Source organism: Panthera tigris, chromosome C2 (genome assembly GCF_018350195.1).
Source record: "Panthera tigris isolate Pti1 chromosome C2, P.tigris_Pti1_mat1.1, whole genome shotgun sequence".
Taxonomy (NCBI): Eukaryota; Metazoa; Chordata; class Mammalia; order Carnivora; family Felidae; genus Panthera; species Panthera tigris.
In genome coordinates, this window is record NC_056668.1 from 54,843,450 (window position 1) to 54,867,489 (window position 24,040).

At 39.0% G+C, this 24,040-nt stretch overlaps 1 protein-coding gene across 1 annotated transcript in view; it reads right to left on the reverse strand.

Moving 5' to 3' along the window:
* The window catches only part of MYH15 (myosin heavy chain 15), a 151,515-nt gene that overhangs the window by 92,704 nt on the left and 34,771 nt on the right, over positions 1 to 24,040 (reverse strand). The window contains exons 13-19 of the mRNA XM_007098585.3: positions 20,916 to 21,034; positions 16,040 to 16,189; positions 15,272 to 15,442; positions 7,925 to 8,101; positions 6,720 to 6,852; positions 3,642 to 3,709; positions 2,721 to 2,808 (exon numbers count right to left, since the gene is read on the reverse strand). Coding sequence (XP_007098647.2) covers positions 2,721 to 2,808; positions 3,642 to 3,709; positions 6,720 to 6,852; positions 7,925 to 8,101; positions 15,272 to 15,442; positions 16,040 to 16,189; positions 20,916 to 21,034 — 906 coding nt within the window. The remainder of the gene's footprint in view (positions 1 to 2,720; positions 2,809 to 3,641; positions 3,710 to 6,719; positions 6,853 to 7,924; positions 8,102 to 15,271; positions 15,443 to 16,039; positions 16,190 to 20,915; positions 21,035 to 24,040) is intronic.

The window sequence follows — 24,040 nt, forward strand, 5'->3', positions numbered from 1 at the left end:
AGAAAGGAGTATAAGAACACAAAAGGCAACTGCCACCTCCAAGTAGGAAGGAAAAGGGATTACAAGAAGGGGAATACAAAGAAAGGAGAAGATGAGCACAGCCACAAAATTGTTTACTATTTATGAAAGACTTGAGCACATGCCAGCCTGCATTCTCTCCTCACTATCTTGAGAGCACCTAAGTTTTATTCTATAGCATAAGCATCTTCCTATCACTTCCACGTTTATCAGATGAAACCCTACTAGAGCTGCAGCAGCAATCTCTGAGAGAAGCCTTAGATAAACCTTCCAAGGAGCCTTCCAAGGAGTCTTCAGGAAGAAGCCAAGTAGTGTTCCTCTTAACACAAAGGGCTATGAAAGTATTGTAAGAAAAATGGAAATCAGATGATTCTCTGTTTATGTCCAAAGTCACAGAAATAAACTCTAAGCCATATATTCATCTTCCTGTACTCTAATTCCTTTCATAGATAGAAACAGATGATCTGTAAGAAGGGGAACAAGTGGACCTCTATGACCCCAAAAGGTCAATCATGCTATTCTCTTTAAGCACATATGAAAAACTGTCTTGATTAGATCACAAAGCTTTTCTTATGACTTTGTCTTATAACTTAAAAAAAAAAAAGAAAATAACTGCTAAAATCAGAGCTGACTCTATGGGAGACAACTCTAATAGGTAACAGAATTGCTCCAAAATAGAGGCAGCTAATTAGATTTCTTGCCAAATGGAAGCAGTGTCCCTAGATGCATTCAGAAACCCAGCTGATAAGAAACAATGAGACAAAAACATACAGAGTCAATGAACATGAAGTGTTTGTGTTGCAAAAACCCAAACTGCAGTATCATTGTTTAGTATCACACTTTCCCAAAATAGGTCACAGGCTGTCAAGATTAGGGTCTTAATTACAGGAGGTTAATAAAAATGCAAGATACTACAGAACCTCAGAAATTAGAATCAGCAGCATCTGGCTGGCTACATATTCCAAAGGTGATTAGTGCTCTGAAGACTTAAGTGTGTATCACACATATAACTTTGAGCTGACAGCCTCTGACCAAGTTATATAGGAGCCTGTAATTCCAAAAAGAAGTCTGAGAATCTTCAAACCCATTATGTGAGGAAAGCAATCCATGTAGTTAATAATGGTAAAAACTTTGTTTGGGCAATTAAATACACAAACAAATAATTTACCACCACCCACCTACTGCTGTCCTTTCATCAAAAAGCATCCACTACAATAACCAAGATACGGAAACAACCTAAGTGTTCAGAGATGGAAGAATGGATAAAGAAGGTGAGGGGTGTGTGTGTGTGTGTGTGTGTGTGTGTGTGTGTGTGTGTGCTTGCACATACATACATATATACATGTATACACAATGGAATATTATTCAGCCATAAAAAAGGAGAAAGTCCTGCCATATGCAACAACATGGAAGGACACTGAAGGCATTATACTAAGTGAAATAAGTCAGGCAAAGAAATATAAATACTGTGTGATCTCACTTATATGTGAAATCTAAAAGCAAACAAACCCAAACTCATAGGAAAAGAGATTAGATTTGTGGTTGCCAGAAACAGGGGGTGGGTGAGGAAGGGGAAATTGGACGAAGGTGGTCCTAAGGCACTAACTTCCAGTCATAAGATAAATAAGTACTAGGGATGTAACATACAACATGATGAATACAATTAACGCTGCTATATGGTATATTTGAAAAGTTAAGTGTCAAAAGAGTAAAGTTAACAGAATCAATTTTAAGAATTTTTATCACAAGGAAAAAAATATCTATATGAGGTGACGAATGTTAACTAAACTTGGTAAACATTTCACAATATATGTAAGCCAAATCATTGTGCTGTACACCTTAAATTTATACTGTAGTGCTATATGTCAATTATATCTCAATAAAACTGGGGCAGGGGAAGAAACATTAAAAAAAAAAAAACTGCCCATGCCTCAGAAGACATAGCTAAAGAGATGGGTGCTGTAGGGAGAACGAAGATATTAGTATTGGCGAGGAAGACTGGAGGGAGTTCTTAACAATTAGAAATGGATTTAGGAACTGTCTTTATGGTCAATTTAGATAATTCAGATCAAATAATCTCCTTTATGCCTAAATATCTACCTTAATTCCTCCAGTGATTATATAATTCCTTTTATTATACTTTGCCCTCATAGGCAATGGCATAGAAGCTCATCCAGGTTTTAGTGTGAAATTCAAGGAGGAATTTCAACGCTAATATCAAGCATTCTAATGTTACCCAGTTGGGTCGGATTCGTGAAATCCTTCTGTATGTCCACTTGAATCTCAATTCAAAAGCAATCTTAAGGAAGTTCTGAAGACCTCGCTTTTAACTTACTTTCATTTTTCTATCAGAAATCTACTCTTTTTTTTTAATTTTTTTTTCAACGTTTTTTTTATTTATTTTTGGGACAGAGAGAGACAGAACATGAACGGGGGAGGGGCAGAGAGAGAGGGAGACACAGAATCAGAAACAGGCTCCAGGCTCCGAGCCATCAGCCCAGAGCCTGACGCGGGGCTCGAACTCACAGACCGCGAGATCGTGACCTGGCTGAGGTCGGACGCCCAACCGACTGCGCCACCCAGGCGCCCCAGAAATCTACTCTTATATAAAAGGGACCAGTAATTTTTTTAAAAAAGACATTCAACATAGCTTGAATCAAATGTATTCCCCAGTACGGATTACAAAGAAGTCTAGTTCTTACCTGGCATTTTGTTCACATTGGGATTTATGCATCTCACAAAATGAGGCGCTGTTGATTTCAGCTTAGTCATCAATTTATTTAGGTTTTCCTTAAATAGAGACCATAACAAACACAAAATCACTTTGCAAATCACTAAAAACACCAATCTACCTCACAATTGTCTCCAAGTCCATCAACTTAATCGTAAAGCCAAGATGCATATCAACAATAAAATAATGAATTCAACATTTTCCCTGCTTACCAAACCATACATTATTTCTTTCCTATGACAAGCCAATATTTATCTGACAGATACAGTTCTGTTGTGAATCAGATCTACCTGTTTTGAATTTGATAGCAATAATTTATGACTGGGCAATAAAATGACTTGAACACATAAACTGTTTTTCAAGTTTTCAGTATGCAAATTCTTCTTAGGTCAGATTCTCTGGAAGTAGAATCTGAGTTGGGGATTCTGGTTTGAAGGGTTTATTTGAGAACTAGGGTAGGATAGGGGAAGAAAAAAGCAATGATATGGATTCAAAGTCGAAAGTGATCCCTGAATGAGCTCTGAGCGTAAATGCACCAATTGTACCACACTCAGTCCCTACCTTGAGGCAAGAAAGGGGCCAGAGTCTACAGGGGTGAGTAAGGACATAGGTTAGCTTCTCATTTGACAGTGGCAATCCTGGCACCTGTAAGTTGTTATGAGCTGACATTCTTATCAGCTGGAAGATGGGTGCAGGGCTGATAAAGGGGACCTAGGTGGGGCACCAACAGTGTCCATGGAAAAACCATTTATATCAAGATAGACTTCAACTATTCCAACTCAGCTAACTTCAAATGCTTTGCCCTCATTTGAAGATGTGAAATTTCAAATAAATAATAATATATGCGGGTTGTGAAGTAGTTAATATATGAATAGATGTAATTAAAAATTACTTTATGCAGAGATGCAACCATTTGGAATGAAACTCCTTTCTTGCGTTTCTTCTCCCCAAACTGTAGAGCTAAAAAAAGAAGAAGAAAGCATTTAAAAAGCTCTTTTCTTGTCACATTACCATACCCTGTTGATGAAAGTATAAATTCGTCAAGTTCTAGAAGCAATATGGCAACATCTATCAAAAGCTTTAGAAATATTTGTCTCAACACAAATGTCTATTTCTAGTGCTCTTCCTTAAGGAAATAGGCAACTGTGTGAAGAAACTTGCTGCAGCATTGTTTAGTTACAGCAAAAAAAAAAAGCAGAAAATTAAATTATCAACAAATGTCTATCAATGGATTGACTGATTAAATTATGAGAGAGTGTGTGTGTGCGTATACAATGAAACACTGTGACCTTTTAAAATGATGATGTGGATCCATATTACTGGCATAGAAGGATTTCTAGGAGTTATTTTAAGAGAAAAAGTAGGTTACAGTTTGCGTGTTATGATCCTCGGTATCTATACATGGTTTTCAGTGTAGTTGTATTATTAGTGACTATATACATAAAAAATATTGGGAGGAGTGTAGGCCAAAATGTTAGCAATTGCTACCACTCTAGATGAAATTATAGATAACTTTTACATTTCTCTTTTTATTTTTCCATATAGTCTGTGTTTTTGGCAACACCATGCATCACTTTTATAATTTATAAAAAACCATCTATTTCCATTTTCTTGTAGCAAAAGAATCTATGCTAAGCCAAATTGTTTTACAAACATTTGTGTAGTGCTAACTCACAAAGATGTACAGCAACAACAAGCACAAAATCCCTAGGCAATCTGGAAAAAATGGGCCAGCTGCCAACATGAAAAACAAAATCTTCCCTGTGCCTGAGTAGTACCTGTGCTGGAGCAGATGTCCTAAAACCTAATCACTAATGTCCTACTGACATGTCCCAGGCCCTCCAAATGAATCACTTGACTTCTTTGTACACTAGTTTCTCCATCTATGAAAAGAGAATACTACTACCTTCCATTATTAATATATTTTTTTTAAATTACAACTTTGGTTTAAAGTACTTGGAGTCCCCAGAAGAAAGGATGGTTATTATGGGTAATTTAACGTTTGGATGAATAAGAAACATGCAGGCAAGTATTTTCAGGAGGTTCTTGAAAAATCACCCCAAAAAAGACATTCTAGATAGTTCTTCTTTTCTACTTCCAAAGGACACAGCACATGCTCTGAAGAGTTAGAAGATGATTTCCTCTCTGATTCTCTGCCTGAACCGCTGCCTGATCTCTTATGTTCAGAGAATGACCCATTTGGGAGCTGTAAGCTTAGGAGTCACTAACTGACTGCTCAGGGGCACTTTAGAAACCATTAGAATCAGGCAAATGTGCTGCCTGAAGATTATCAGGGTCCAAATACAATAGCTTTCATTTCTCAACCTCTTCTCAAGGCAGGCCAACAGGATTTCAGGCTCACTCCTGAATTATGTCATCATGTGCTGATGAAGCCAGGAAGTGCCAAATTCTCTCTCCATTTCTTGACTGTGTCAATCAGGAGTCCCAAATCAGCCTGATGGGGCCAGGAATTAACTTGAAGTTGGGTGTGAGACAGCAGGGCAGTGAGGTTAGGGAATGAGAGCACACATCCCTTAAAGAAGAGCTGATACACCTCACCCATTGCCACAAGGGTATCTGAATCTAGGCTGGCCAGTTTTTCTCTTTTCCCATGTTTTCCACTTTTTGAAGACAAAAGGAAACCCAACTGTGTACATGGCAACTTCTGATTTTTTTTTTTTTTAACCCATGTGGACCAAACAAACCATGTGAAGGCAAGGCTCTGCTCGGGGCCTTCCAATCTGTGACTTTTGCTATGAATCATGGAGAGTTTCCCTCTGTAGCTAGCATTAATCCAGTTGTGTGGCTGATGTTAGCAATGTGGGCTCAGTATCTTCAAATCCTTTGTATCATTGTGCAAAAGTCTGAATTAGGTCCTAAATACATGTAGCCTGTACATCTCTCTGTTTTGTTTCTGGAAGACAGTGAGAGTGGTATAGGCACCAGGCCAGGAAGCAGAAGTTCTGCTTCCTACCTTGGCTTTGAATTTACTAGTGTCAAGTTAACTAAACAAGGGGCCATTACACTGATGTGGCTCAGACTCTGTAGTGGCCTATATTAGCAAGACATAATCTAAGCTTGTACATGCCCTAAAATCAAACTGCTAAGGACAACCAATCACAGTCAACTAGGCTTTAAACTACAACCAGTCAATAACTTCCTTACTTTGCTTCTATGTTTTCTCCATAAAGTATCTCCCTGAGCTCCTGCTGGTGGAAAAGTCTTAAACACTGAGGGTTTGACACAACCCCATTTGAATTAATTTGTGTTCAAATAAATGCTCAAAAACTGTAACATGCTTTAGTTTATCTTTTAACAGTAGATTTGTGAAATTGGGGATTCTCCTTGACTCTTCTGTACTTGTTTCTATAAGGTAAGAAGACATTTTCCTCTGTCTGTATCTGAAAGTGTCATGGCATGGACTGAGTAAGATAATATATATAAAAGTGCTTTGTAAATTACAAAGTACTAAACAAGATTAGTTATTTGTTGGCCAATAAATATTTATGGAGTGTCTGCTAAACAGGCATTTGCTACACGCTTGAGGCTACAATTAAATAAATCAGACCTAATCCCTGCCCTCATGAAGCTTATAATAATCCCAAATTACTATAATATAAAAGCACTGTGAAGGAGAAATCCAAGATATTTGGGGAATATAGATTAAAGAGGCTTGTTATTTCCCCAAAATCATTTATCAAAATATGGTTTGCTGCTCCCTCTTTGCAGCTGGGTTGAGTAGAAGATAAAAGCAGAGTAGAGCAGCTTCCTTGAAATACATCCATCTTAAAGCACCATTTCCCTGAAGAACCACCAGCCTGAGGACAGAAAGGCTAATAAGAGGGGATGACTCAGACCACAGGGAGCAGACACAGATATCACAGGAAAGAAGCAAGGATTTTTATAAGTGCTGAGGCAGCCATGGGTTCCATTCTAAAGCTAAAAAATTAGGGAAGATTGTTCAACTCACCACTGTCAGTACTCATGTGATTTTCAAAAAGGTTTGCCAGCAGTCTATTTGATGACTTCTGAAATACAGCCACCACTGTTTCATTAAGAAGGTCTTTGTTCTTTTCAAGCCAGCCACTAATGTTATAAGGCACCTTTGGAAAGGCATGCAGTCCAGGTAACAAAAGAAGAGAGTGCATAAATTAACATAGCAACCTGTGCATTCCTTTAAAAAAAATCATAAATTGTATGGGTCCTTTAACTTTAAATTAGTTTGAGGTAACAGTACTGAATAATACTCCAGGAGTTCCATTGTGCAACCCGAAGAGATTCTTAGGCTTTACCATTTACATTGTAGAAAGAAAGGAAGAGAAGGGGAGGGAAGGGAGAGAGACAGCTAGGGAAGGAAAGGGAGAAAGAATTAAATTGTATTTCCAGTAGAAACAATTCACATCAGCTCTCCTTCCTAGGCAAGAATAGATGAAAAAAATCCAGTTGTCTCTGACACACACTGAACATTCAAAAAAATTAGCAATTATAATGATATTTTACTGTAAATATCATTATAATTAATATTCAAGGATTTGAAAGAAGACAATTACAAGCACATTTATGTACACTTGGCAGGTCACTTTCAGGCTGAAGTATTATTTTATCCTTCATCAATTATCTTTCTGTTCCATCCGGAATCACTGACCATAAGCAGAAAAGCAGAAAAAAAGGGGCAACACACACCAGTAGGGAAATGAGGAGAGGCAGCGAGAGTCATTGGAAACCTTTGTTGGCCATAGTTTGGAGGCCATTACTTTACAGTGAATATGTCTCTATGAGAGAATAAAAAAATTAAAAAACTTCAATAAAAAGATCAGTTGAAATCACTCATTCACACAATGTTAAGTTAAAAGGAAGGACAAATATGAAAAAACCCATGACTTTGATGATCTCCATGACTTTCTGAAGCTGTCTTACTTTGAGCTGGGATGACAGGGTCTATTTTGAGATTTCTAACCTTTGTGCACATGGAATACTATTATAGTATGGGGATTTCATTTCCTAAATGCTAAAAGGCTACACCAACTTTTTTTCTGGAACGGAGATTTTTTTGTTGCTGTTGTTCATCTCTTCATTTAATCTAAATTTTACTTATATATTATCTAGGGATTTTGACTGAATGCATTTGAGCCTGAGTCAGGAAAATTCAGGGCTGAGGGTCTAGAAGTAACTTACCACTCCTGCATAATGGACAAGTTCAAAGTGAGCTTCATATCTCTTATTATCAGGCTTGGGCTTCTGAAAATGAACCGACTTCCCAAAATGGTTGTCAAAAAGTTTGGTCTTGAAAGTCACATCTGTAGCCTGAGGAAACATACATTCCTCTTCAAGGATGGAAAAGATGCCCATTGGCTGTTGGAGATACATATGAACAGCAGATGTAGAAAACACCAGGAAACAGTATCTTCAAAGGGGGTGGGAACTCATGTAAATTCTTATTCCAGGAACCTAATCACTTGACAAAGGGAAAGAATATTCACTATACATAACTAGTCAATCATCCATTCAACAAATATTTATTAAATACCTACCAAGTGCTGGGTACCAGTAGGAGCTGGCAATGTAGCCATTAGCCACATACACAAAGTGCCTGTCCTCAGAGTGATTATATTCTAATGGAGTAGAAAGATACTAGTCAAGTAAACAAAGAATAAATAATTTAGTTTCCCATTAGTGTTCTGAAGAAATCATGCAAAGTAAAGAAATCAACAATGACTAGGGGACTGACTGGGAGCTATTTTAGTGGGATAGTCAAGTAAAACCCTCTGACCTAAATGAGAAAAGCAAATCCTAAGATCTGTGTATAAGTATTCTTGGCAGACAAATGATGAGTGCAAAGGCCCTGAGGCAGGAGCACACTTGGCAAGTTTGAGGTCCTGCCAGAGGCAAGAGTGGACAGAACTAAGGTAGTGAGATGAAGCATATGATATGAGATAAAGCCAGAGAGGTAAGCAGTATTGGATCCCAAGGGCTGTCCAGGCCATACTAAGACATTTGGATTTTAAGTGTAATGGGAGGTCTTTGTAGATTTTTAACAGAGAGTCACGTGATTTGATGTTTGCTTTAAAAAGATCATTTGTTTAGAACAGCATTGGCAAAGTAGAGCCTGTTGCTCAAATCCTGCTCATGGCCTGTATTGGAGACCCAGTGAGCTAATAAGAGTTTCTACATTTTTAAAGGGTTGCAAAAACAAAAACAACAAAAAAAGAGTATGTGGTAGAAAACCTGATGACCCCTGTCAGCAAACTTTTTCTTTAAAAGGCCAGGTATTAAGTATGTTAGACTTTGTGGGCCACGTGGTCCCCATTACACTTCTCCCGTCCACTCAGCAATTTTAGCCCTGAAAGCGGCAAGTGGCAACATGTAAATAAAATGGGTGTGACGATGTTTTATTAAAACTTTATTTACAAAAACAGGCCACAGGCTAGATTTGGCCCACAAGGCCACAGTTTACTGACCCCTGTCCAGATTAGCGATAGTGTTAGAGGTGGTCAGAAGTCATTGAAATATGACATAGCTCAAAAGTAGAGCAAGGTCTGCTGCTGGTGGATAGAACGTGGGGTTTGATAGAAAGAGAAAGATGACCAGGTTTTTGGCTTGAGCAAATGGGCAATGGATGCTGCCAGGAACCAAAATAAGGTACATACATATAGAGAAAAGCAGGTTGTGGAAGGAAAATCAAGGATTCTCATATTTGCATATCTATTAGTGTATTTGTATATTCGTTAGTCTACTCCACAAATATTTTTGCAGTGCCTTCTATGAATAAATCACTGTACCAGACGTTTTGGGTTATACGTGGGTTGTGGCTCCAGAGCATCTCACCAAGAAGACAAAATATATGCATGTGAGTACAAGAAAGCAGACAAAACAAAGGTATGCAGAAGATGTCATAAGAATGCTGAGACAGAGCATGACCCCTGGGCCCAACAGGCATAGATTGCATGATTTCCTACCGATACTTTGTACCTAAGAAGCATAGACTCTCAGGTTTGGGAAAGACATTAAAAGTCTGGTCTAACCCACCTAAAAGTTCCTTGAATTCCCTTCATAATTTCTTTCTAAACAGCTGGTTAGCTTACGCTTAAATGCTTTCATGGAGAGAGAACACACCAACTCCGAGACAAGGCTCTGGATGGGTGACATATTAAAAGGAAATTTGTTTGTAGTTTAGAATTTGTTCTAAATTGCTCTCCCTGAGCCATACACATGCTTCTAGGTAGTGGATCATCAGATATTTAAAGATCGTATTTTTGATCCACCTGAGTCTACCGTTGTAATATACAGACTATGGTTTTCTACATCTTGTGTGTGTTTTCATAGACTTGAAACCTGCACTTTACAGGAAACGTAATTAACAATTTCACTACTAGTTCTTGTACTGAAGAGTTCTGGGACATCTTCGTTCCTCCCAAACATCTAGGTGGGGAATGATGCAGTGAGTAATTATGTGAAGTGTTCTAAGTGACAGCAAACTAGTCTAAACTGACACCCATTTTGCTCCTGGCACCACTGACCTTGTGGGTTCTTGGCAAAGTACTTAACATGGAGGAGGTGGAGGAGGAGGGGGAGGGAGAATCTGATAAACTAAATAGTCGCTTCACTGGTGTGAGCTCTTGGAGGCATGGATTCTATCTTGCACACAGATTTTCCTACCATGCATGTGGTCAACCCTCAGTGAAAACTGGACTGAATCATTTAAAAATTTAAGCATCTCCTGCAATGGTGTCTGTTAACAGCAGGGTTGTGGCAATGCCTCACAAGGGGGGACAGTCCCCATCTCAAACAGTCACCTTCTGTCCATGAGGACTGCCATTCTGCCGGGAATCTAATAAAGCCAACTTCCATTTTCGGATGAATGGAAGCTTTATGTTAAGCAAGTACATGTCATAGCTCAAAATATAACAGCCTAACCACTGAGGGGGAAAAACACTGTTTCGTCAGGGTCTTCTCCATTTTTCCAGTGCTCAGGAGGTGTAAAACTTCTAATAAATATGAGGCCCTCCGGTAAATTAATTTCCAAATAGGTCAGGGAAAAAAGTAATTATGTGCTGCCCTGTGGCATCACATGTCCTATATTGCACACTAAATGGTTTGAGTCAGTTGCCCTGACTCCGAACATTAGTGTTCTCACCTCTCCCTCTTCAAATATTGTCAATCCGGTCTTCCTTCCTTTTGTGTCTGTCACTTACTTGCTATTTGCATTTCTGTTGTCCTGATTCAGGACCTTTTTACTTCTCACCTGTGCTGCTGTCCCCAACTGCCTTAACCTTAGCCTTTCTTCCGATTCCAGACATCAAACACAAACCCACAGAACAAACGTGAGCAGCTCTGACTGCTCTGTTCCCAGCGCAGAAGCCCTCTCTGGCTCCCCGCTGCCAAAAAATAAGGTATAAATTACTTCAAGTCTCTTCACAAGCTGACCCTCCTTTTTTTTCTTCCAGCTACTTCCTTCTGTGTGTTCTGTGCTCTACTAGACTACTGAAAATTTCAGAATGTGGCCTTTGTTTAGTTACCTCTCTACCTTTGGTCTTGCTAGTCCCTTACCTGCTCACTGTCCTCCTCTCTTCACCTGCTAAAATCATAATCATTTCTTTTTTTTTATTAAAAAAATTTTTTTAATGTTTATTTATTTTTGAGAGAGGGAGAGAGACAGAGTATGAGCAGGGGAGGAGCAGAGAGAAAGGGAGACACAGAATCTGAAGCAGGCTCCAGGCTCTGAGCTGTCAGCACAAAGCCCAATGTGGGGCTCAAACCCACGAACCGTGAGATCATGACCTGAGCCGAAGTCATGCTCAACAGACTGAGCCACCCAGGTGCCCCAAATCACAATCATTTCTTAAGATTCAGCTGAGATTTTATACCCTTTCCTACCTGGCCTTCCAAGATTCCCACAGGCAGAGGGGACTCCTGTGCTTCGGAGTTCTGTGGGCCTTTGTGCCTTTCCTGCATTTATACTGAGACATATTTTCACACTGATCAGACTTACAAATCTCCTGCTTGACTGCACACTTCCTAAGGGCAAGTGCTACTTATAACAAGTGCTTAAGTTTTCCACAGCACTTACTTCAAAGTCTTCTCTACAGTAGTGTGGTATTGGGCCTGAAATTAAGGACCAACATTATGTGTGCCCTGATATGTGTGCCTGGGAGGGCCTCAGATGACCTAATTGCAAGTTCCCCTCTCCATTTTGCTCTGTGAGTGAGGTCCGCTAGCCAAACTACTGTCCTAATCATGGGACTAGACACAGTGCCTACTTATCCTTGACTGGTGGGTTTCAGATCCCTGCCAGCCCTTGGAATTATTCAAACAAGCCAATCGCATCCTCCCTTGAGAAATGATAGTCACCGCACCCTATTATTACTATAAAGCCTGCCTCCCACAGTCCCTCTTATTCACTCTGTCAATAGTGCAACCACTGTGTAACCCTGCCTGGCATGCAGTGTCCTCCCTCTTCAGGCTGAGTGTATGTGACCAGTAAGCTATTGTGAAACTCACCTGTCCAGGGTCAGGTGTCCTATGTTCAGCCATCTCTATAACCCAGGGCAGGAATCTCTCCCTCACCAGCAAGGTAACAAGGAAGTGATCAAAACAAGTAGTTCTTAAATAAATGTACTTGTTTAATTAAAACAAAGAAGTAAAAGTTTTAGTCTTAGGAAGATGCCTTTCCAATGATGATACCCTAAGTTCCTTCAGTGACAGGATGATGCCTCTGGTTTGCATTTCTCACAACCCTTAGTATAGTAGGTTCCAAGGTGACTAAATGTAGGTCCCCAGCAAATTTCTGTTACATAATTGACTGACAGGTGAACACTAAAACATCCAGATTTGAGCTCTGGGATCTGGACTGCTTTGCTGTGGGCAGTAGCCAGGCAGAAAGAGTTGTAACAGAGAGCTTAGAATTACGTGTTTCAAGGAAATACTCATGGGTGTACAAGAGATAGCTAGATATTAATGTGATTCGTTCTATAATAATAAAATCAGACTTAGCATACCCAAAGAATCCCACTTGGGAGGCAACAACACATATTGCCAAGATGCAACCAGGATTTAAAATATTTTAGGAACTGTATCACTGTAATCACTGTAGAGAAACAACAAAAATTTATTCAGGCCCAGTGAAACAAATAAGATTAAAAAAAGAAAAAAAACAAGAAAAACAAAAACAAACATGACCAAGCTAGGTAATACAGCTTGGACTTACAAACAGGTACAATGATCAGTACTGCAGCTAATTTTCTCTCACAGCTGGTAATATTCTAAAACCTTATTCAAATCCCAATCCTATGAGGAACTTTTTGCAAAAGGGCTGAATTATTGGAAAATGGGTGTAGTCTCTCAAAGTGACTACAATCTAGGGGCAAGAAGATTTTAAATGTATACTTTTGGATGTATTTGTCTTAAAAATAATAGAAAGAATCTGTTTACCGATACCTATGCAAAACCATAAATAATATGTAGTCATATATGTTAATACTTTAATATGTAAATTATTGATGTTTTAGTTCTAAACACACTAGAATATTTCAGGTAATGAAAGAAATGTGAGCTAATCCTATAACAGATTTGTTCACTGCATATATTTATTCACTGCACACACACACACACACACACACACACAGAAGGAGGTCACTGTATGCTTGGTGACCAAGTTAACAATTAAAGATGGTGTTGAAATACATTCTTTTTAGTTTGACAAAGTTTTTGGCAAACACAAAAATTTGAAACTTTTAAGTCTGAAAATCCCCCTTCCTTTTATGCACACACAGATGCATGCTATAAGATATTTTTTACATATTGATTTATCTCAGTTCTCTTGAATTTTGAAAACTTCTCACGATTTATTCTATTTCAAGAAGTAAGTTTGGTACAACATTAATATTTACAACAAATTTTCTTCACGTAGCCTGAACCAGCTCAATGGGTCTTTTCAAAACAGAATAATTTCAAGAAAGATTTTCGTATTCCTCATTTGCCTGACCTGAATACCTTTGAAATCATTCATAGGAAGCCAAAGACTTATCTTTTCCTTCTATCATCTGGTCAGGGTTTGTTTTTGTTTTTGTTTTTTTTTTCTCATTTTATTGTATCAGTAGAAAATGCAACAGGAAATTACATCCATGTTGCTAGTGTGTTATTTAGAATAACTGAGACCGGAATAAATGAGACAATGAGCTTCATATCAACTGAAAAATCAGTAATGTTCACAGACCTAACCAGATCTGAATAATGTCTATGTCCCGCATTCCTGCCTGAAAGTGGTTATCTCACCATAATCAGAGTAAGTAGATATTACAGGTGACAATTGCCAAAAGCTGAATCTGTCCCTCTGAGGAGGTCCCGTTCTTTAGTTTCATTTCTCATCAGAAGTGAAATCAGAAAACAGCTTTAATAGCGCCAGCAAACATTTACTACATCATGGGTGGGCCATTATTATTATTATTATTATTATTATTATTTTGATCAGCTCAGAGGTCGGGTCATTATCATTGTTATTATTTTTTTAATCAACCTGTCCTCCCCTGATGAAGTTCACTGGTTATAAAATAAACAAAATCAATGTGACATCCATTCCTGTTAGGAATAATGGTTATTTTCAAGGAAGATGTAGTTTCATCTAAAGCCTAATAAATAAGGTTGATGGGACACTGGTCAATAAAACCTGAGGCCCACAAAGACAGTGAGAGGTCGGTCACCCTATCTCCTTCCTGACAGGGTCGTGAGAATCAGATGCCAACAGCTTAGCTAAAGAAACTGTGCAGAACACTGAAAGCAGTAGTCCTTGGCCTTCCCAGACCTGGCTCCAGAACTCACTGCAATCCACGGTCATAGCAAGACATGCTGCCACGCATGCTGCCACGGACAAAGCCACCAAAAACTTTATACTTAATTCCCCAGGCAAACTCAGTTAATCTTTCCCAGAGCACATGGAAAGATTTCAGAGTATGGGAACATCACTGAATTCAGAAACCATACACTGCAGCTAATTTACTAATAAGCCATGAAGTATTGTCATAAATTACTTAAACTAACTGGTACTTGTCCAATTAAATGAACAAACTACATCCTGCAAGGTAGTGGCCTTGAGGATTTATGACAGTTGTTTGTTTGCATGCTAATTTGCCAAATTTTGTTAAGCTGCTTTGGGTTTACTCATTCACCTTATATTAATCAGCCAAGCCCTACAGTGCTCATATTTTCAGCTCTGTGTTTTTCCAGTCAAGAGCATGACCATTTTTAATCTCGACAAGTTTGCTCACGCATTAACAGTGGAGGCCATGCATAAGCAGCAAATGCGTCCCGACAATCTGCGCAGGAGATGATGGAGGAGGGCAACTGACACGAGAGTTGAGTTAGGTTGCCACGGGTGCTGCACACAAAGCCCATTAAGAGAAACTGCGCAGAGCTCTCCTGCCCTTCTTCCCATCCTCTGACAGAGCCCGAGTCCTGATATGGATCGATACGGCAAACAGGGACCATTCTCCTTAAATGAAAATGAACGAGGAGAAAAGCATGCATTACCTTCTCAACGAGATCTATGCAGGCTTGTAAATCCAGACCGAAGTCGAAGGACACCCAGCCAATGCCTTCTTTCCTGTATTCCTCTTGCTCCAGAACAAACATGTGCTGATTAAAGAGCTGTTGTAATTTTTCATTGGTAAAATTAATGCAGAGTTGCTCCAGGCTGTTATACTTCGAAGATGTGATTAGGTGAGAAGAAGAGATAAAAGAAAAATTGAACAAATGGTAACTATCCCAGGTGATGGCTATGTTAATTAACTTGACTTTATTTCACAATGCACACGTGTGCCACATCACCACGTTGTATGCCTTAAACATGTGTTTTTTAATTGTCTAATATACCTCAATAAAAAAATAAAATAAAATTGAGGTCCACTTGGAAAAATGTACAGAGAATATCATAACCGCAATCAGATGATGGCAAATAGACCCAGTAAGTAACAAATCCTCAATTAAATCCTTACCTCCTTGAAACACACCTGCAAACTAAACATTATGACAATAAGATGACACACAATGATATCGAAATTTAAAATCGTAAAAGGCTCTTTTATTTCTAGTTACCTTTAAGGCTGAATTTTTAACACTACTAATTATAACTATTGTTATTTATTAATATTAAAAATAGCTCTTCTCCAACCAGAGTGGCTCTCAAGTTTTCAGAGAATGAAACTCATCATGCTTTGACTCCATTTTCTGATGTTCAATTCACATTTTCTCACCTCCTCATAAATACGCATTGGCTTCATTTTAACCAGATATACTTACATCAAGGATTTCAAAACCAGTGATGTCAAGAATGCCAATGAAGAATTGCCTTGACAGCCTGGCATCCAGCACCCTGTTGATCCGTGCCACCAGCCACTTAAACATCCTTTCATATATTGACTTGGACAGGGCACCAACAGCATAGATCACCTGGAAAGTACATTGAAAGCACTCCACATCTGCCAGCAGTGTCCATTTTAATCCTGGGCATTTTCTATCAGCTGCCACCTTCTAGCAAAATTGGGATCTATTTATTGACTTTCTGTGGTTCTAGTGTGCCGCTGAGATGATACAGGAGGAGAAATTTAATACAATGAGAAGAAAGGGAGAAGGAAGCAAGGGGGAGGAAACAGAGGCAAGCCAGCCTAGTGCCTCCTTACCAGGCATTCCTGTGAGAGAAATGTTTCTATTAGCAAAGGACCAACTCCCCAGGGGGTAGAGTGGTAATGCATTTGAAAGCCTTGCTATTTGAAGTGTGGTCCTAAGACCTGCAGCAGCATCAGCACCACCCGGAAGCATGTTAAAGATGCCAGCTCTCAGCAACTCTGCATCTGGTCTGAGACCTATGAATCTGAACTGGCACTCTAACACAATCCTCCACTGACCCCTGTGCACCATAAAGTTTGGAAAACACTGGTAGAGTAGGTTAGGAGTCTGGAATGCCTAGCTCTTACCTGCTGCTGCTGTTAAGAAATTTTGTAGCCTTTGGCAAGTGACCTACTCTCTCTGGACTACAGTATCTTCCCCTGAATAATGTTCTTGAAGGTTCTTTCTAGTCTCAGCTTCCACATTCTTTATTCTATCAGTTCCCAGGGTTGCTCTCGACTCCCTGTAGGGAGAATGGCGATTTAGCGCATCAATCTGACTCAGGTTCTCCTACTGGAAGACTCAGGCTGCATTTCCCCTCCCTGGAGGTGTGTGGCAAAGGCTCTAAGGTAACCTACTGGGGAGAGCTCCAACCTCAGTGTCGACTGATGGTGTGTAAATGCAGATCCTACTTCCATGACGCAAAAGTGCTGCAATAGTAACAGGTTTCTGATAGACCCCAGGTAGGAGTGAATTTCAGCCGGACGGTCTCCAAGCCTGGAAGCAGAATGGGCTCCGAGCACTTAACATTTAAAATAGGCCTAGCCCATCCATCCTTCAGCTGCCCAGGAGAGAGCACGCAGCAGGAGCCTGTTGGTGTCTGGTGGTGATTTAGTTATGAGCCACCCACTCTCTGATCAGTTATCTTGAGTCATTTCCACAGTGATCCATAAGCCGGATGGCATCACTGTTTTTTATTATTGGCGTCAAGAGCACACCCGCACAGATAAAGCACCAAGAAGGGTTTTATCCTCTGGAGCACTGAGGAAATCACTCTCTGTCTACAGCAGTCGCATTGAAACTTTAAAAAGAACATGACGAACTTGCTCACCCCTTTTTAATTCCCTAAATGTTTGGAAATGGGAGTGGGAGAGAAACTGGCCAGGGGTGGAGAGTAGTGAAGAAACAGGAAGAAAGCCTGAAGATGTAGTCAAGGGAGGAATTAGACGATATGGCGTCTGCTCAATGAAACCAATAAGCCAAGATACTGCTCAATAATTAATCATTTTCATCCTTTTCTATCCAATAAAGAGGAATTACACAGCAGGACCTACACTTCCACTCTTCAGGGACTACATGAACTCATTCGTTCGCTCTTTTTCAAATAACCTCGCAGAAGACTTTGATCACTGAGGAGCAGTATCACAGGATAGAACAAAAACTACCAAAAAGAAATGGAGTCAAATAGCCACATTTGTGGCCACTTTGATCCCTGCCTTTTTAAATATTAAAATATGATTTTTATTAATTTATTAATTTAACATTAACTTATTAATATTAAAATATGCATCTGCCAGAGTTGTTGGGAGAGACTCAATGAGACGGAGGATGTAAATGTATGTAACACAACATTTGGCATTTGCTATCCAATAAATGTTGGTTCCCACTCTCCTGTTTCCTTTCCACTCTTACTACTTCCTCATCTTCACTCCAGGATTTACTAGCTGTATTACCTTGAAGAGTTAATTTTTGTAAGGTTCACCATCTTTGACTATAAAAAGGGAAATATAAATAAGATCAATTTTGCAGGCTTGCTGTTCAATTGAATGGGATATCCATACAAAGCACTCAGCATATAGTCAGTAGTTACTGATTATTGTGATTTTTAAATCATTATTAAACTCTTAAAAATTAAAACAATTGCGGTGCCTGTGTGGCTCACTCGGTTAAGTGTCCGACTTCAGCTCAGGTCATGATCTTGCAGTCTGTGAGTTTGAGCCCTGTGTGGGGCTCTGTGCTGACAGCTCAGAGCCTGGAGCCTACTTTCGATTCTGTGTCTTTTCCTCTCTACCCCCCCCCCCCCGTGCTCTATCTCTCTGTCTCTCTCTCAAAAATAAATGTTAAAAAAAATGTTTAATAAATTAAAATATAAAATTAAAACAACTTATTTCTAAGAGGTATAGTTAGAACTCTCATGGAATCATAAAATACTAGATCTGAAGGACCTTAGTTCTGAATAATCATGTGTGGTGGCTCTCAATTTGGGATGGTATCTGCCCCTGAAGAAAGAACGCATTTGAAACCTGAGAGGGCAGTTTTCAGCTGCCATCATGACTGTGCTACTGGCATTCAGCACCTGGAAGCCGGAATGCAAAACCCCTACCATGTGTCAGACGTGCTCACATCTGAAGGACCATCCCTTTCAGATGCCAGTCACCCCTCCCCTGAGACACAGAGGGATTCAGCCTCTTTTCTGGGTGCTCAGAGAAGTGAAGATATTTGACCAAGGTCCCAGAGTTAGCATCAGAGCTGGAACCAAATTTTGTTCCACTGCAAGAATTTTTGCCATCGTTTGCAATTGTCATCAACAGAACATATACATCTCTATTCTTAGCAGTGGCAATTGTCTCTATAAAGTCAGTAAAATCCCTAAGAAAAGAAAAGCCTTACAGGGTGCTTTCCCTACTCTCTCTCCAGGAGCAAGAGAAAGAGAAACAGAGAGAGGACGGAAGATGAGGAGTGTTTTTTTTTTTTTTTCTTTTAATGTTGGATAATAATACATTAGCTTGCTTCACTGGTTCTATTATAGTGAAGGCTGGTGGTAACTCAGTTCCTGAGAACACGGTATTAAAGAGCAGAAGGTTTGACTTCAGTGCTCCTCTGGGCTCATTAGTTTTATACAGAGCGAGTCCCTGTTCTATAATCATAGCACATCATGCATGCATGTTGTGGTAAATGTGTTAAAAAGCAAGAAACTGCCAAACACCCTTAACTTCACTATGACAAAGAGTTCAACTACTTGTCCTGCTGATCGTGGTTCAAGTTCAGCTCAATATTTAGTTTATCTTAATGTGTATAGAGCACCTACTGCTTGGAGAGCACTGTGCTAGAGGCCAAGGGTACTAAAATGAATTCATCGCAGTCCATGGCCTCAAGGAGCTCCAGTGATGAGGGAGAACAAAAATGGAGAGTAATTGTTTCAGTATAGTATTATGATAGAGGTAGAATTATTGATTTATAGAGTAAACAAAGCAAGGAAATTGCGGAAAGGTTTTAGATAACATAGTCACACCAGATGCTTTAATATACCAAAGATAGAGTTTATTGTCATCAGATTAACTGTCTTCTATCACAAATTTGTACATTTGTCTATCTCATTTTCAGATTCAAAATGTATGTAAAGTAAGACCGTCTAAATGTCATCTGGATATGATCTGTGTGTCCTTTGCAGTGTTACTTATGTTTCCTAAGCGTCAGATTCTCCAACCGGGAAAACCTAAGTATTCCTCTATTTACCTCCGAGTATTGTTGCCAGAAGAGAAGGAATCAATGCCTGCGAGTGCTTTATCCATACTATGTGTGATCATACCATTCTCTCTTTCCAGGAAGCTACCATACCTGTAGCGAAGGGGATAATTTGACTCATTTTCACCAAGGGACGATTAGTGAAAGTGTGATCACTGCCCCAAGCAGTTAAGGTGGGTGCACTCTCTCCACAAACCATCTTTCCCCCCTGCGTGGCAACTCTGGAGGCCAGGTGTTCCAGGTGGCCTAACTACAATGCGGAAGAAGGCCATCCAATCTGTACTGGACTTGGTGTCAGAAATAAATGTTTATTTTGCTGTCACTGAGATTTCAGTGCATATGTGTTACTGCAGCATGGTATCGCATATTGACTAACAGGCGTTATAGATGTAAATTTTTATTTTAAAATGCACTAGCATACTTAGATGGTCTCATTACCCGGCAGCCCTGGGAACACTTACTGCATTCTGACAAAGCCTCCGGATCAGCAGTCCTGAGAGTACTTGTTATTCTATCATTAAAAGATTCTCCTGGATGCACAACAAAACCTACATGACCTTCCATCTCTCATTTCTGCTCTCAACACCCCTCCTTCAAGTACTAACTTCAGCCTATATTTTAAAACCCTTTCTCAACTAATGTGTCTGTTACTCTAAAGAGTCAATATTCCAAATAGGTGAGGGGTGCCAGTTTACCAGTTTTGTTCATATTGGAAATTAATGGCTTTGAAAGCTTCTCGAGCTGGACAAGAAAGACGTTGATCACAAGTAAAGGGCTTGCCTACTTCTACCAAGAGACTTGTTACCTACAGGAAAACTGTCAAACAGTATATTAAGAATCTGGAAAGATTCTTAACACAAGACCATTTACTGTGGTATGCATCACAAGTGAAAACATCCCGAATACTCATCACAGTAGCTCTTACTTGCTTTTTTATAGAAGCTCTTGTTGCAGACAATATCAGAAGCTGAAAAATAACAAGTACAATATGTATACAATTATTACAAGATCATAGAGTCATAATGCTCTGGAAATGTCACCTTACCTGTTCTATGGTTTGATCTCTAGTAACATATTCATTACCAACTTTGATTTTAGGATGGATCAAGCCCTTCACCAACTCAGAGGAGTTAATGCCCATGAGGAAAGCAGCTTTGTCAGCATCTGGTCAGAAGAAAGGAAGGAAGGGTTGGATGGAAAGGGGGAGAGAAGAAGGTGGGAGGAAGGAAGGGGAAGGGGGGGGAGAGGGAAGAGAAAACACTATTTCAATTCATTCAATTATAGCCAAACAAACTCCCCAGAGGACAAAAGGAAGGTATGTTCAGACCTGTAGAGCAAGGTAGACTATAGTTTTGAAATAAAATGCTTGAATCTGAAACGTTTAGAAGACTTTACTTCTTGGAAGTGCAAATCAAACCACAATGAAATGCCACCTCACACCCACTAGCCTTGCTATAATCAAAAAGACAGATAATAACAAGAGTTGGTGAAGGTGTAGAGAGATTGGAACCCTCATACATTGTTGGTTGGAATGTAACATGGTGGAGCCACTATGGAAAACAGTTTGAGAGCTACTGAAAAATTCAATAGAGTTAATCTAGGAACCAGAAATTCTACTGGTGGGTATATACCTAATAGAAGTGAAGACATATGTTCACACCAAAAATTGCACACAAATCTTTCTAGCAATATTATTCATAACGGTCAAAAGTGGAAAAAACCTAAATGTCCATCAACCAATGAATAAACAAAATTCTGTATATAAATACAATGGAAACTTTTTCTGCTATAAAAAAGGAATGAAGTATTGAAGTATGCTTCAATATGGCAAACTTGAAAACATTATGCTAAGTGAAAGAAGCCAGAAACAAAAGGCCACGCATTGTGTGATTCCAATCATATGAACCATCCAGAACAGGCAAGTCCAAAGAACAGAAAGTAGCCCCTGTGGTTACTAGGGGGAGAAGGAAATAGGGAGTAAGTACCAATGGGTACAGGATTCTTTTCCTGTTTTTTTTCCTCACATTTTTATTTAAATTCCAGTTAGTTAACACACAGTGTAAGATTAGTTTCAGGTGTAGAATAGGGCTCTTTGAAGTAATTGAATGCTCTGGAATTAGATAGTGGTAATAATTACACAATCTTGTGAGTATGATAAAACTCACTGAGCTGTATACTTTAAATGAGTGAATTTTATGGTATGTGAATTACACCTCAGTTGTAAAAAGAAATCTATTTCTTTATCCTGGCCCTCTTCTAAAACAAAATACTTGACACACAGGAAAAATCTCATCTTTATTATTTGCCTATTTTGCCCATCTACATATGCATGTGTAGGTTCTTTCAATGAAACAGGGACTTGGGCATGTAATTCGATAATTCAAGACAACCACCAATAATCAACATAAGCCAGGATACTTGAATTTATCAAAAACATTTCTTTTTGGGCGGCCTGGGTGGCTCAGTGGGTTAAGCATCCGACTTTGGCTCAGGTCATGATCTTATTGTTTATGTGTTTGAGCCCCATGTGCTGTGCTGACAGATCCGAGCCTGGAGGCTGTTTCAGATTCTGTGTCTCCATCTCTCTCTGTCCCTCCCCCCACTCGCGCTCTGTCTCTCTCTCTCTCAAAAATAAATAAACATTAAAAAAAATTAAAAACAAAACCTTTCTTTTCCTACCGTCTTTGTTTGCTCCATAGTGCCCTCTGCTGCCCAACAAATATACTTACAACCCACACAACTGGCATTATTCTAAATCAGTGCTTCCATTTTCTAAGGAAAGTGGGGAAGAAAGAATAAACATGTATCACATCATGTGTTAAAAAATGACAATACAAAAGAATGCCACAGGCAAAAAGTTATAAGCACACCTCAATTATAGATTTCTTTAGTTGTCAAGCCAAAGGAATATTTTGCTCATCTAACCCCTCTGCTATACCTTACATTTTTATATGAATTCTGAGATATGCTAGTATCTCTGATGTAGTCACTTTATGAAACAATGTCTTACAAGAGGTGAAAATGCAGTCTTTCATTACTTCACTAAGGAGTAAAAAAAATTCCTGAGCAATAACCACAAATAGGGAGTAAAGTAAAAACAAAGAACAATTAGAGAACTGTATGTCACTTGTATTAACTATATCCATTTCCTTTTGTGGGCTTTTGAAACTTTCACAAAGGATTAAAAAGCTTGAAATATTTATTTTCTTGTTAACTAAGATCAATATATATTATACATACATTTCTACAGGCTACACACCTACTCTATGTCAGAGATAATGGCCCAGGTACTCAGTTGCTATGAAACCTTTCAAAATGCAAAGCCTATTTGGGGAAATAAATGGGAAATCAAAAGTAGAGCAGACGTGCTCATCCTATGCTGAGATATCCCTGCTAAGAGTGCCATATTTGGAGACAAAAGCATGATTATTTCAAGTTGAGAATCCGATGGATCAGAATCATAGCCTTTTTGCACTGGAAGAAACTTTAAAGAGCACATGACCTAGAATTAAAAAATATTTTAAAAAAGAGAAATGTAATGTGCCTGATGAATCTGAGTGGAAATGAATTCTAACTGACAATGTGAAAAATGAACAGTTCCTACAATATCTGTTCAAAAAAAAGGAGTTCAGTTTTCTGAGCTTTGGAAGCATTCAGATGGACAATACAGGTAATAATAGTCTCAAACTCATACCTCCTTTTTCCAGTGTTAAGGACAGTCTTTTGAGTCTATTTTTATCCATGAACAAAGGAAACTCAAATTCTCTGTACAGTATCCCACCTTAAGCTCTAACAGAAATAGCATCCAACATTACAGAATTATTTGCCACCCACTCCACAGACAGTCAAGTGTCTACAGACAGAGAAGTGGTATACCTTGCATTTATCCTACAGGTGGATATTACACATTCTTCAGTTTTTCGTTGTGTTTTGTTTTGTTTAGACAGAAAACAGTACTTGTCATCTTGCTCTAAAAAATAAGTGACTTCATTTGCACTAAAAGTTTCACAACCAAGATGAAAATAGTTTAAATCTATGAATAAATATCCATCAGACAGTAAGGAAATGATATTATGAACAAAGCAAGGTCTGTAAACACATTTTCATCATGTAAACTGATATGTTCTGAAAAGAGGCTTTATGAAATTCCCACCATCATGCCCCAGGACC